General features: G+C 49.5%; 1 protein-coding gene across 4 annotated transcripts in view; it reads left to right on the top strand.

Annotated features, from left to right (window-relative positions):
- The window catches only part of NXN (nucleoredoxin), a 179623-nt gene that overhangs the window by 80558 nt on the left and 84538 nt on the right, over positions 1-14527 (top strand). The window contains exon 1 of one of the 4 annotated variants that reach the window (XM_031003188.3): positions 6185-6542. The exons of the other annotated variants lie outside the window; for them this stretch is intronic. Coding sequence (XP_030859048.1) covers positions 6522-6542 — 21 coding nt within the window. The 5' untranslated portion in view covers positions 6185-6521. Of the gene's footprint in view, positions 1-6184; positions 6543-14527 lie in introns of those variants that run through there. 4 annotated transcript variants of the gene reach the window in all.

Below are 14527 nucleotides of genomic sequence, written 5' to 3'. Positions count from 1 at the left end.
AAACACCGTCTTTACAAAAAATTTTAAAGTTAGCTGGTTGTGGTAGGGCAAGCCTGTAGTCCCAGCTACTCAGGAGGTGGAGGTGGGAGAATCTGCTTGGGCCCGGGAGGCAGAGGTTGCAGTGAGCTGTGATCATACCACTGCACTCCGGCCTGGGTGACAGAGCGAGACCCTGTCTCAAAAAAAGAAAAAGCATAGATCAAAAAACAAAGACTGGGCATGGTGGCAGGTGCCTGTAATCCCAGCTACTCGGGAGGCTGAGGCAGGAGAATCGCTTGAACACTGGAATAGGAAGTTGCAGTGAGCCAAGATGGCACCACTGCACTCCAGCCTGGGTGACTGAGCGAGACTCTGTCTCAAAACAAAAACAAAAACCAAAAAAACTTGTAGGAGAATTGAAGAGGTGAGCACCTCATAACTGTTAGCTGCTTTCATTATTGTTGTTATTATAGTTATACATTGTGTTCAATATTGTGGGTACCAGGGTGGTCGATGAAATGATGGGAGGGGAGGCTGGGTGCAGTGGCTCAGCCTGTAATTCCAGCTCCTTGGGAGGCCGAGGTGGGCGGATCACCTGAGTTCAGGAGTTCGAGACCAACCTGACCAACATGGAGAAAGCCCATCTCTACTAAAAATATAAAAAATTAGCCAGACGTGATGGTGCATCCCAGCTACCCGGGAAGCTGAGGCAGGAGAATCGCTTGAACCCGGGAGGCGGAGGTTACAGTGAGCTGAGATCGCGCCATTGCTCTCCAGCCTGGGTGACAAGAGCGAAAGTCAGTCTTAAAAAAAAAAAAAAAAAGAATGATGGGCAGAGGCCATTGTGTTGTGTTAAAATAGTGTGAGTACCAGGGTGGTGGATGGAATGATGGGAGGGGCTGATGATGGGAGGGGCTGTCGTGGTGATTGTTCTGTGTGACTCTTACCTTTTTTCTTCACGTCTCCTTTGTAAACAGGTTTGGAGGGAAGAAAGTAAGTCCTAGAAAGCCAGTGGCATTGCCACTGAGTGACAGTTGCCTTTAAAAAGCTTTCTCTGCTCACCCTTTTGGGGGAGGGGACAGGGCAGGATGGCCCAGTGAGGCAGCATCTTTTCTTATGTCGCCTTTTTGTCTCCACTGCCTTCTCCCTAGTGAATCTGTTTCTGCCTCGATGTAGATGTCCTGAGGACCTTCACTGTGATTTTCAGGTTCAGAAGGACATTCTCGTGCCTTCTACTTGAAGTATCAACCTCACGGATCCTCGTGGATCTCACGGGAAGTTAAAAAGCTTTTTCTGTTACCGGAACGGTTTCTGAGAACGCCAGAGCGAGCGTTGGCTTATGTCTGGAACGGACGGCGGACGTGGGTCCGTCGTGCGAGTGGGAGCAGTGAATAATGAAACTGGCGAGAGATGCCCTGATAGCAGCAACACTGTTCCCTGGTATCAGGTTCAGTCCTGACTCACTAGCTGGGACAAACACCCGAGGGTATTTTTGGGAGATGACCCTGGAGGGCTGGAACCCTGGACCGTGTCGCTGTCCAGCTCACAGGCAGATGGCTCTGCATGAGACCATGTTTAAACAGCAAGCTGAGGCCAGGTGTGGTGGCTCACACCTGCAATCCCAGCACTTTGGGAAGCTGAGGCAGGTGGATCACCTGAGGTCAGGAGTTTGAGACCAGCCTGGCCATCGTGGCGAAACCCCGTCTCTACTGAAAATACAAAAATTAGCTGGGCATGATGGTGGGTGCCTGTAATCCCAACTACTCAGGAGGCTGAGGCAGGAGAATCACTTAAACCCAGTAGGCAGAGGTTGCAGTGAGCTGAGATTGCACCACTGCACTGCGGCTTGGGCGACAGAGAGATATCCCATCTCCAAAAAACAAAACAAAACAAAACAAAAAAACAAACAGCAAGCTGAGGGGGAGACTTTCAGGCCGAGTGTTTATGGGACAAAATGCCATTGATTTAGATTTAGATTTAGTTAATGTGCTTTGTTTGAATTCATTGCCCTGGTTTTCACGGGGGAGGTGTCCTGGTGTCCTTGAATCCCATGACTGTTGTTGGAGGTAGATCCCGTGCTTTTCATTTTGGTAACGAGGAAGCAGAGGTCAGGGCAGCTGAAGCATTTGAGTCACTTGGGATCTGGCAGAGCCGGGAGTTGGACCAGGTCTGCAGTTTCCCAGGCCAGAGTTCTTCCCCGGAATAAACTGCGGAGAGGAAAGGAGCTAGCGTTGATTAAGTGTCTGCCTTTGTGCCAGATACTGTTATTCCATTTCATGTAGAGATCATCTCCCCCCACAGATCCCTGCATGTTGCAGAGGGTGACGTCGAGGCTCAGAGGGGTTTACTGGATACAAATGAGAATGCAGATCTATCTGGCCGGATGCCGTGGCTCATGCCTGTAATCCCAGCACTTTGAGAGGTTGAGGCGGGCAGATTAACTGAGGTCAGGAGATCGAGACCATCCTGGCCAACATGGTGAAACCCCATCTCTACTAAAAATACAAAAATTAGCCAGGCGTGGTGGTGGATGCCTGCAATCCCAGCTACTCAGGAGGCTGAGGCACGAGAATCACTTGAACCCGGGAGGTGGAGGTTGCAATGAACCAAGATCGTGCCATTGCACTCTTGGCTGGGCAAAAAGAGCTTAAACTCCATCCAAAAAAAAAAAAAGAATGCAGATCTATCTTTTCATAAAGTCCACACTTTTCTCTCAAAACTCCCCTGCCTCCCAGAAGATGCTTCCAGCCCTGCAGATTGGGTCATTTTTAACGTCTCTGCAGAATAATCCTGAGCTTTTAAATATTAGAAAACTTTCCATGAAGAGAAAAAAAGGTACTTTTTTTTTGGCTGTCTTCTCTGTAGACGTTAGCTTTTGAGTGGTTTTTGGCTTTCTAATAAAGTGCTAAAGTTTAGGGCCAGTCCCAGTGGTAAGAATTTGAAAAACTAGTATCATTCATGTTTCTTCTCCTTGAATGGGCAGATTCATTTTGCTTGTAAATAAACTCACCACCCTCCCTTCCTACCCTGGGAGGATCCTGATGCCATGGTTTGCCAACAGCCTCCTGGGAGGAAAGAGATTTCCTCCTGATGTTTGTACCTTCCTCGTGCCTCTCTGTTCCTGCAAGAGCTGGGAATCTGGTGGGGAAGAGAGTGGGCTCTGAAGCCAGATGGTCAGCTCTGGGTTCCTGGCATTGTGGCCTTGGGCAGCTCACCATTTCCAGGCCTCCATTTCTCCGTCTATAAAATGCTGTCTCTCTTCATAAGCTTTTCGGCTATATCTTCAGAAAGTTTGTGTTTTTTTTTCCTTTTTTTGTTTTGAGACGGAGTTTCGGTCTTGTTGCCCAGGCTGTAGTGCAATGGCGCAATCTTGGCTCACCACAACCTCTGCCCCCCGGGTTCAAGCGATTCTCCTGCCTCAGCCTCCCAAGTAGCTGGGATTACAGGCATGCGCCACCACACCCCGCTAATTTTGTATTTTTAGTAGAGATGGGGTTTCTCCATGTTGGTCAGGCTGGTCTCAAACTCCTGACCTCAGGAGATCCACCCGCCTCGGCCTCCCAACGTGCTGGGATTACGGGCATGAGCCACCACGCCCGGCCCTCAGAAAAGTTTTAGTGTTAAACTCTATAGCTTGAGGATATCATTTACTTTATCAAAAGCCCTTTGATTTCCTTTGTGAAAATAATTAATTGAGAGACAGGGTCTCGCTCTGTCACTCAGGCTGGGGTGCAACGACATGATCATAGCTCACTGCAGCCTCGAACTCCTGGGCTCAGGTGATCCTCCTGCCTCATCCTCCCTAGTAGCTGGGACTACAGGGGTGCACCACCGCTGCCAGCTTGTAAAATTTATCAACTGGGCAAGACCCTCCCTGCAGGAAGCTTTTTTTATTGTCTCCCAGGAAAAGAAACCCTGTACCTAAATCTCCGTAACAGAGAGGAGAGAAAGGAGGAAAGTGCGGAATCCGTGGTTTTGTTTTTTAAGGCTCAGCGCTAATTCCTGACGATATAATCATGAGTGAATCAGTCTTTGCCCTCAAGGAGCTAAATCGCCTTGCGGGAGAGAGAAGCTGTATCTTCTTTGCAGCTCTCACTAATACCTGCCATTTTCTTGTTTATTGTTGCTTATTGATCGTCCTCCCTCACGAGAATATGAGCTCAGGAGGGCAGGCATCCAGGTGTCTCTCTCAGGGTCTTATTTTTTGTACCCAGCACGTCAATATTTGTTGAATTAATGGATGGATAGATGGAGTATTAAGCAAAGTAAGGAGACAGTTATAGTACTATTAATATAAAAGGTGCTGTAAGAAAAGCATGCACAGGCCGGGCGCGGTGGCTCACGCCTGTAATCCCAGCACTTTGGGAGGCCGAGGCGGGCGGATCACCTGAGGTCAGGAGTTCAAGACCAGCCTGACCAACATGGCAAAACCGCGTCTCTACTAAAAATACAAAAATTAGCCGTGCATGGTGGTGGGTGCCTGTAATCCCAGCTACTCGGGAGGCTGAGGCAGGAGAATCACTTGAACCCGGGAGGCAGAGGTTGCAGTGAGCCGAGATCGTGCCATTGCACTCCAGCCTGGGCGACAGAGCAAGACTCTGTCTCAAAAAAAAAAAAAAAAAAAAAAAGCATGCACAGAGGCAGAATCCCAGCCCTGTCCTTCCTTCTTTGCAGGGAGGGGATAGGAAGAAATGACTCTCAGAGTAGTTTTTTTGTTTTGTTTTTGGTTTTTTGAGACAGTCTGTTTTGTCACCCAGGCTGGAGTGCAGTGGTGCCCTCATGGCTCACTGCAGCCTCGACCTCCCAGTTTCAAGCAGTCCTCCCACCTCAGCTTGGAACTATAGGCGTGCACTACCGTCCTGGCTAATTTTTGTATTTTTTGTAAAGATGAAATTTCTCCATCTTACCCAGCCTGGTCTTGAACTCCTGGCCTGAAGTGGTCCTCCCACCTTAGCCTCCCAAAGTGCTGGGATTACAGGTGTGAGACATTGCGCCTGGCCTCAGAGTAGTTCCTCAGAGGAGGTGGCGTCCGGACAAGCTCCAGATGGCAGAGTGGGAATTAGTAGGTAAAGATGGGATCAAAGGTGTTCCAGGCAGGGGAGCTGAAGAGGGGTGTGTCCCAGGAGAGCAGAGTGCATGGAACTAGGACAGTGGTTCTCAACTGGGGCAGTTTTTCCCCCAGGGTTGTTTGTTCAGCCTTGGGGGGACGGTAAAGACCAGGAGTGCTGCTGGACATCCTGGAATGCACAGACCAGCCTCGACCAGGGAGAAACCATCCAGCTGCCTAGTGCTGAGGTTGAGAAACCCTGAGCCCCGTGGAGACAGGAACAAAGATGAATGGCTGTGGGGAAGAAAGGCACAGCAGTAGGTGGGTAGTTACTTGAAAATTAAGCATTGCTTGACCAGCTCAATCCATGGAGAACTTTGAAGTGCACAATATCAAGTTATCCTTAAAATAATCTTAACTGGCCGGGAGCAGGGGTTCACACCTGTCATCCCAGCACTTTGGGAGGCCAAGGCGGGCGGATCACCTGAGGTGAGGAGTTCGAGATCAGCCTGGCCAACATGGTGAAACCCCGTCTCTACTAAGAAAAAAATAGAAAAAGTAGCCATGCGTGGTGGTGGGCACCTGTAGTCCCAGCTACTTGGGAGGCTGAGGCAGGAGAATTGCTTGAACCAGGGAGGCAGAGGTTGCAGTGAGCCGAGATCGTGCCACTGCACTCCAGCCTGGGCGACAGAGTGAGACTCCGTCTCAAAAAAAAAAAAAAGGAAAAAAAATGCTGGACCGAGAATTCATTTAACACAGGGTTGACAGCACAGTGAGGAAACCTTTGCGGATTGCCCTAGGACGGGGCATTGTGAAGCTAATAGGCAGTACTGTCTGTAATTTCTCAATTTCCTTTCAATAATAGCGGAACATGCCGGATGTGAATGAGGCCGCCCGGCATTTTCCTTCCCTTATTCAATTTACGTGCTGCCTTTTGACATCTGACTGATGTGGTAAGGATGCACCCCACCCTAGAACGTGCTTTCAAGAAGAAATTGAGTTTCTCTGAATCATGAGATCCATCTTGCTAATTGATTGTCCTGTAAACAATGTGGGGCAGCCCATGCTGGCTTCGTTTCAGTGACGCTGGGGAAAAGCCACACGTCTCTGCTGTCATTTTGATGTCCACGCAGCTGCCTTTCCCATCTGGGTCACTGGAGGGTGGGAACAGCCCTTAACCTCTGCCTCCCTTTCCCAGGACAGAGCATTCGCCTCCCCGCAAGCCTGGCTCGGACTTGCCTGGGACCTGCCAGGAGCTGAACGTAGTTTTCTTTCTCCCATGGGAAATAATTTTCTTGGGCACGGTGGCCGTGGGTTACCAGTCCCTGGCTGTCAAAGCTCACGCGTCTGTGACAGTGGCGCTGTTGTTAGGCATGCCAGAGTTTCCATTACGGAGTCCGTGTATCTGCCACAGGGACTTTCCTAGGAGAGGCGTCACTGCAACAGGCCTAGGAGGGGACTGGCTTGGGAAAAAAAGAAGAATATTGTGTGTGATATGCAGGAACTGAGAAACAGGGTGAGTTTGTTGAGTGGCCAGGGGCGGGTGGTCAGGACCGCGTGGTCCATTTTAGCATCTTCGAGATCTGCAGAGGCTCAAGTGCCTATTGCAGAGAATTTAGGGAAGCCTTGAAGTCGAGGAGAAGGTTCTATTACCAGAAACAACTCTCTGTAAAAAGATGTCATCTGTCAATTCCACAAAAACTTCCCTGGGCTGGGGTGACTAAGATGAGAAGTGAGAGAACTGGATAGTTTAATAAATGTTTATATTTTAGTTTAAAGCGAAGTTGAAACACGAAGACAATAGTTAACGTCTGGTAAGTTTATACGGTGTGTGAGGCAACACGTTAAGTGCTGTATGTGCACGAGCCGGCTTAATCCTCTCACGAACGTGGAGAGGTACGGGAACAGTTCTACCTTTGTTTTTTATTCTTGCGTTTTAGACACAGGGTCTGCTGTGTTGCCCAGGCTGGAGTGCCGTGGCATGGTCACAGCTCACTGTAATCTCAAACTCCTGTGCTCAAATAATCCGCCTCAGCCTCCCAAGTAGTTAGGACTGCAGGCACACGCCACCATGCCTCGCTTACTTAATTTTTTTTTTTTTTTTTTTTTTTGAGACGGAGTTTTGCTTTTGTTGCCCAGGCTGGAGTGCAATGGCACGATCTCGGCTCACTGCAACCTCTGCCTCCTGGGTTCAAGTGATTCTCCTGCCTCAGCCTCCCGAGTAGCTGGGATTACAGGCATGCGCCACCACGCCCAGCTAATTTTTTGTATTTTTAGTAGGGACAGGGTTTCTCCATGTTGTCAGGCTGGTCTCGAACTCCCGACCTCAGGTGATCCACCTGCCTCAGCCTCCCAAAGTACTGGGATTACAGGCATAAGCCACCGTGCCCAGCCTATTTAATTTTTTTGTAGAGATAGTCTTGCTCTGTTGCCCAGGCTGGTCTTGAACTCTTGGCCTCAAACAATCCTCCCCACCTCAGCCTCCCAAAGCATTGGGATTACAGGTGTGAGCCACTGCCCCCAGCCCATCAACAGTTTGTAAAGCCCATTTTACTAAAAGATTCACCTTGGAAGATATTACATCGTTGAGAAGAATTAATGACGTTGGGAAAAATTAGTTTTTTTTGTTTGTTTGTTTGTTTTTGAGACGGAGTCTTGCTCTGTCGCCCAGGCTGGAGTGCAGTGGTGCGATCTCGGCTCACTGCAAGCTCCGCCTCCCGGGTTCACGCCATTCCCCTGCCTCAGCCTCCTGAGTAGCTGGGACTACAGGTGCCCACCACCACGCCTGGCTAATTTTTTTTTTTTGTATTTTAAGTAGAGACGGGGTTTCACCGTGTTAGCCAGGATGGTCTTGATCTCCTGACCTTGTGATCCGCCCACCTCGACCTCCCAAAGTGCTGGGATTAGAGGCGTGAGCCACTGCGCCCGGCCACATTAGGTCTTTTTAAACTAGAAAGTATTATTGTAGCAGCTTTAGAACGTTGCTGAATTCTGTTTCTCCCCATACCCAGCTGTGTCATGGCAGCAGTCCCCATGGTGGTTTATGTTTGATCATCTCTCATTTTCTCTCATTTTTTTGCTTCTTTGGGTACCCTCTTTTCTTCCTCTCTCCATTAGAGAAGATGAACTATGAAGGGAAGGGGTGGGCCGGGCACGGTGGCTCATGCCTGTCATCCCAGCACTTTGGGAGACTGGGGCAGGCAGATCACCTGAGGTCAGGAGTTCAAGACTAGCCTGGCCAACATGGTGAAACCCCGTCTCTACTAAAAATACAAAAATTAGCTGGGCGTGGTGGTGGGTGCCTGTAATCCCAGCTACTTGGGAGGCTGAGGCAGGAGAATCACTTGAACCCAGGAGGCGGAGGTTGCAGTGAGCCGAGATGGTGCCACTGCACTCCAGCCTGGGCGACGGAGCGAGATTTAGTCTCAAAAAAAAGGAAAGGGTGAAAGGAAAGGATGAGAGAGAAAGGCAATCAGGGAGAGCCAGGATTTCAGGGAATCATGAAGGCGGCCAGCGGGGACCTGGGTGTGCCCACGTTTCAGCCGTGCAAATGCCTGAAGCCAAGTGGATTTAAAGTTGAGGCAGTCACATCTCAATTATGTATTCAGATGGAAGGGGGTATTTTAGCAGCCGGTTTAGCAAAACTGGGGACCGTCTTCTTGGGGCGCCTCCGTCATGTCTCCGCCCGTCCCTGCGGACACCAGTGGCAGAGCTGCAGAGGCTGCCCCCGGCAGGACCCCCAGGTTCTGGGCGTTGAGATGCTTCCTCTGGCTTCCAGGGCGCTGAGATGCTTCCTCTGGCTTCCAGGGCGTTTGAGATGCTTCCTCTGGCTTCCAGGGAGTTGAGATGCTTCCTCTGGCTTCCGGGGGTTGAGATGCTTCCTCTGGCTTCCAGGGAGTTGAGATGCTTCCTCTGGCTTCCAGGGAGTTGAGATGCTTCCTCTGGCTTCCAGGGAGTTGAGATGCTTCCTCTGGCTTCCAGGGAGTTGAGATGCTTCCTCTGGCTTCCGGGGGTTGAGATGCTTCCTCTGGCTTCCAGGCGTTGAGATGCTTCCTCTGGCCTTTTTTGAAGGCCAAGGCTTCTTTCCATTTCTTATGTCAGGCTACTGAGCGATGGAGATAATTTTTGAAAAAGGGAAATCCAAGGAGGGCATTCTCACCAGAGTGAATATAGCAACCAAGGTGCTGTCTTTTAAGCTGGGACCGGAGGATTAGGCCTCTGTCTCCAGCCTCTGCCTAGGGTTTCCTGAGACTGGGCTCCATGCTTTCTCCCCTAAAAAGATTATCCCCCAGAGGGGTGTCCACAACCCACGCGCACTCAGAAAGCTCACCTTTTCCAGTCTCCGTCCAGGAACGTGGCCTAATACAACTGCACTGATTGACTCGTGGAAGTAACGAGAACATTACCTTGCTGGAGACTTGGCCTGCGTAGGCGTGTTCTCCCGTCCGCATCTGCCAAGCGGAACAGCTTTGCCCTTTAGGGACATAGGCAAATGTCTGAAGACTTTAAATTTTTAATTGATAGACTTTGTTTCATAGAACAGTTTTAGGTTTTCAGAAAAACTGAGCAGAAAGTACAGAGTTCACAGGTACCCCTCCCTTGCCCTCCAGGTATTCCTGCTGTCATTATCATCTTGCATTGGTGCGCTACATTTGTTACAACTGAGGGGCTGGTATGGGTACATTGTTGCTGTCTGAAGTTCACAGCTTACCTTAGGGTTTATTGTTTGTGTTGGACACTGTTGGTTTTGACGAATGCATAATGAATGACATGCATCCGCCAGGTTGGGATCATACAGAATTGCTTCACTGGTCTCAAAGTCTCCTGGGCTTCTGGAACCATTTTCGATTGTCACTAAGCGGGCATTACTGGCATTTCCTGGGACACCGATGAACATTCTACAATGTGCGGAACAGCACCCCCTGACACACCCCACCCCGCCCTGCCCCTTCCCAGCAAAGTGTCAGCAGTGCTGAGACTGTGAGACCTGCTATACAGACACTGACTTGCCAGGTGCGTTTGTGAGTGTTTTGTGGGTGGGGATGAGCTTGTGAGGCTCCAGTGCTGGAAACCTGGTGTTTGGATGAGGGGTGGCCTGGCTGTGCGGGGGCAGAAGAGAGGCACCAAGTGGATTTGGAGAGTCCTGGGAAGAGGGTCAACTGTAAGTGAGAGGCAGCATTCCAGCCATAATCCCTACACACATTCCTGTAACTGTCACCTTCTTAAATTCAGACCCTGAGGTCTGAGTCCAATTAAAATGCCCTAAGTTCTAATTGTTGGGCTGTACATGGTGGGGTTAGCTTAGGTTCCCTGTTGGGTTGTGCATGGTGGGGTTAGCTTAGGTTCCCTGTTGGGTTGTGCATGGTGGGGTTAGCTTAGGTTCCCTGTTAGGTTGTGCATGGTGGAGTTAGCTTAGGTTCCCTGTTGGGTTGTGCATGGTGGGGTTAGCTTAGTTCCCTGTTGGGCTGTGCATGGTGGGGTTAGCTTAGTTCCCTGTTGGGTTGTGCATGGTGGGGTTAGCTTAGTTCCCTGTTGGGTTGTGCATGGTGGGGTTAGCTTAGTTCCCTGTTGGGTTGTGCATGGTGGGGTTAGTTTAGGTTCCCTGTTGGGTTGTGCATGGTGGGGTTAGCTTAGTTCCCTGTTGGGTCGTGCATGGTGGGGTTAGCTTAGTTCCTTGTTGGGCTGTGCATGGTGGGGTTAGTTTAGGTTCCCTGTTGGGTTGTGCATGGTGGGATTAGCTTAGTTCCCTGTTGGGTTGTGCATGGTGGGGTTAGCTTAGTTCCTTGTTGGGCTGTGCATGGTGGGGTTAGTTTAGGTTCCCTGTTGGGTTGTGCATGGTGGGGTTAGCTTAGTTCCCTGTTGGGTTGTGCATGGTGGGGTTAGCTTAGGTTCCCTGTTGGGCTGTGCATGGTGGGGTTAGTTTAGGTTCCCTGTTGGGTTGTGCATGGTGGGGTTAGCTTAGTTCCCTGTTGGGCTGTGCATGGTGGGGTTAGCTTAGTTCCTTGTTGGGCTGTGCATGGTGGGGTTAGCTTAGGTTCCCTGTTGGGTTGTGCATGGTGGGGTTAGTTTAGGTTCCCTGTTGGGTTGTGCATGGTGGGGTTAGCTTGGGTTCCCTGTTGGGCTGTGCATGGTGGGGTTAGCTTGGGTTCCCTGTTGGGCTGTGCATGGTGAGGTTAGCTTAGGTTACTCCCCAACTAAGTACAGTCTCTGATGCATCTGTGATGGAACTAAAAGCACAAGTCTTGGGTTGAGGTCCCCCGTGTTGAAGCATCGTAGCCTCTCACTGCCTCAGTTTCCTTTTCTGAAAAGGAAGACAGTTGTCCTAGTCTCATTGTAGACAGAGTATCTTCATGAGCTGATATCCTCAGTGTTCTCTGGTTAGCTTTTGTGATGCCAGGGCTGTATTATGACCTTTTATTAAAGGCAGATATGGATGCTAAATGTGTTTGAATGGGATGGAAAGCCATCAGATGACCTCTTATAAACATGAGAGATTTAGGCCGGGTGCAGTGGCTCACTGCCTGTAATCCCAGCACTTTGGGAGGCCAAGGTGGGAGGATTGCTTGAGCTCAGGAATTCGAGACCAGCCTCAGCAATATGATGAGACCTCATTTCTACAAAAAATTAGCTGGGCATGGTGGCACACAGCTGTGGTCCCAGCCGTTCGGGAGGCTGAGGAGGATCACCTGAGCTCAGGATGTCAAGGCTGCAGTGAGCTGTGATCGTGCCACTGTGTGACAGCCTGGGCAACAGAGTGAGATGGATGGATGGACGGACGGACGGACGGACAGACGGATGGGTGGACAGACGGATAGATAGATATATAGACAGACAGACCGATAGATAGATTGATTGATTTGTAAGGGAAAAATACAAATGTTCCAAGTCAGCACTTTGCAAATGGAGGGGCCATATTCGTGAAGCAGGTGGTGTAGCATCAGCCCCGCAGACCTCATTGCCCCATAAATCTCATCAAATAGGAGCAAGAATTCTATTCCCCTGATAGGCCTGGGAGGAGAATCCAAAAGCCAAACTCACTCCCTTATGGAATGTAAATATGGATCAAGAGAGATGTTTCTTTTCGTAAATTACCTCCTCCACCCTTATCTGTCAGAAGTCATAAAACCCCAGATGTAACCAGAAAAATCCAGAAAAATATTATTTTGAAAAAACTCTTGGCTAGATGCGGTGGCTCATGCCTGTAATCCCAGCACTTTGGGCAGCCGAGGTGGGCGGATCACGAGGTCAGGAGATCGAGACCATCCTGGCTAACAAGGTGAAAACCCCATCTCTACTAAAAAAAAAAAATACAAAAAATTAGCTGGGCGTGCTGGTGGGTGCCTGTAAGTCCTAGCTACTGGGGAGGCTGAGGCAGGAGAATGGCGTGAACCCGGGAGGTGGAGCTTGCAGTGAACCGAGATTGTGCCACTGCACTCCAGCCTGGGCGACAGAGCGAGAGTCCGTCTCAAAAAACAAAAAGAAAAATTTCTTTCTTTGTGGGTGCATCTTTGGGCTGGAGCGGGAAGAGCTTTGCGGAACAAAAGTGTTCCAACTGAGGCATATAAAACAAATTTTATTCAAACTTTAATTATCTCCCACTTGCTGGTGCTTTGTGACGTTCAGAGGGAAAAGGATCATTGAGAACAGCATTTGATGTGCATGAGAGTTGCTGGTTTTTTTCTGTTCTTAGATGGGATTTATTCTTAAGTTTATTTCATAACGAGTAGATCCAGACACTGAGTTCACGCCGGCATGCTTGATACTGTTTAATTAAGATCCTTTACACATGAGGTGTTGACTTTCGTTGTGTTGAATTCAGTTTCTTCCTAAGTTTGGACCTTGGGTTTTGGGTGTCTTTCTTCATCCTAGTGAGAGGGATGGGGTACTGGGTGTGTGCTCTTTGTGAGTGGGGGTACGTGATCTACGGCAGGTTGGGGGAGCGAAGGGAAAACGTGGCAGTGCTTTGCTTTTCACCAGGCTCTGAAACATCCACAGCCTTAGACTTGAAACCCGGGTGTCATTCCTCATTTTGCATTCTGCAACAGCCAACAATTAATCTGTCTGCATTTCTTTTCTCTCTCTTTTCTTTCTTTCTTTCTTTCTTTCTTTCTTTCTTTCTTTCTTTCTTTCTTTCTTTCTCTCTCTCTCTCTCTCTCTCTCTCTTTCTTTCTTCTTTTCTTTTCTTTCACAGTCTCGCTCTGTTGCTCAGGCTGGAGTGCAATGGAGCAATCTCGGCTCACTGCAACCTCCGCCTCCCGGGTTCAAGCGATTCTCCTAGCTGGGATTACAGGCACACGCCACCACCAGGCTAATTTTTGTATTTTTAGTAGGGACGGGGTTTCTCCATGTTGGTCAGGCTGGTCTCGACCTCCTGACCTCAGGTGATCCACCTGCCCTGGCCTCCCAAAGTGCTGGGATTACAGGTGCGAGCCACCTCACCTGGCCTCTGTCAGTCTTTATGTAAGTTCTGATGCATGTAGAAAGTTCTCTCTCATTCCAGCTGTATTTATTTTTTATTTTTTGCTATGATTGATAATAGCAATTGTCTGAAGACCTAAGAGCACCCTCGTTTTCTTGAAGTCAAAAAACCTTGCTGAGACCAGGTGTGGTGGCTCATGCCTGTCATCCCAGGACTTTGGGGGGCCAAGGTGGCCAGATCCTTTAAGCCCAGGATTTCTTTGCCAGACTGGGCAACACAGCGAGACCCCATCTCTACAGAATGATTTTAAAAATTAGCCAGGAGTGGTGATGCATGCCTGTGGTCCCTGCTACTCAGGAGGCTGAGGTGGGAGGATCGCTTGAGCCCAGGAGGTCGAGGTTGCAGTGAGCTGTGCTTGCACCCCTGCACTCCAGCCTGAGGAACAGAGCGAGGCCCTGTCTCAAAGAAGTAAAGATTATAAATTAAAACTAATCTTGTGGAACTCATTCCTGCTGTAAGATACAGATTTTCCTTTTTATTGCATGAGAAGTCCCTTAAACCCTGCTTTCTGTCCCTCTCTGTACCCCGTACGGTACCTGCACCCCATCCGTGTCGTATGAACCCAAGTTGAGGAGACAGGAACACTCCTGAGCATGTGCTGTACCTGGCACGCTTCTCAACCGTGACCTGTGTGGCAGTTACAGACCTCTCTGTTTTACACACGAGGGAGCTGAGGCTTGGAGACGTCTGGTGGACTTGCTTTGAACCTCACGGCTAGTGGGTTGTCATAGATCCAAGGGTTTAAACTCAGGCCTCTGTGACGCTGAAGCCCACGTCCTTGCTGCTCTGTTCTTTTCCATCGAATGGGAATTGGGTCAAATGGAATTCTGCCTTTTTCTTAGGAAAAAGGAGGTGGAAAAGGCATGTAGAAACACGCAGAAAGCCCTTCTCTTTTTTCCCCCTCAAGCCATAGGGGCCAGCTCAGTGACGGTGGTTCACTGACATGGAGCGAATGGAAAAATGGGGTCATGTCTCCGCCAGAAGCCTGCATTCCTGTTTAATTAGCGAGCACACGCTTTCTT

This window comes from Gorilla gorilla, chromosome 19, assembly GCF_029281585.2.
Source record: "Gorilla gorilla gorilla isolate KB3781 chromosome 19, NHGRI_mGorGor1-v2.1_pri, whole genome shotgun sequence".
NCBI lineage: Eukaryota > Metazoa > Chordata > Mammalia > Primates > Hominidae > Gorilla > Gorilla gorilla.
Note: the sequence above shows the minus strand (reverse complement) of the source record. Positions and strands in the feature narration are given on the sequence as shown.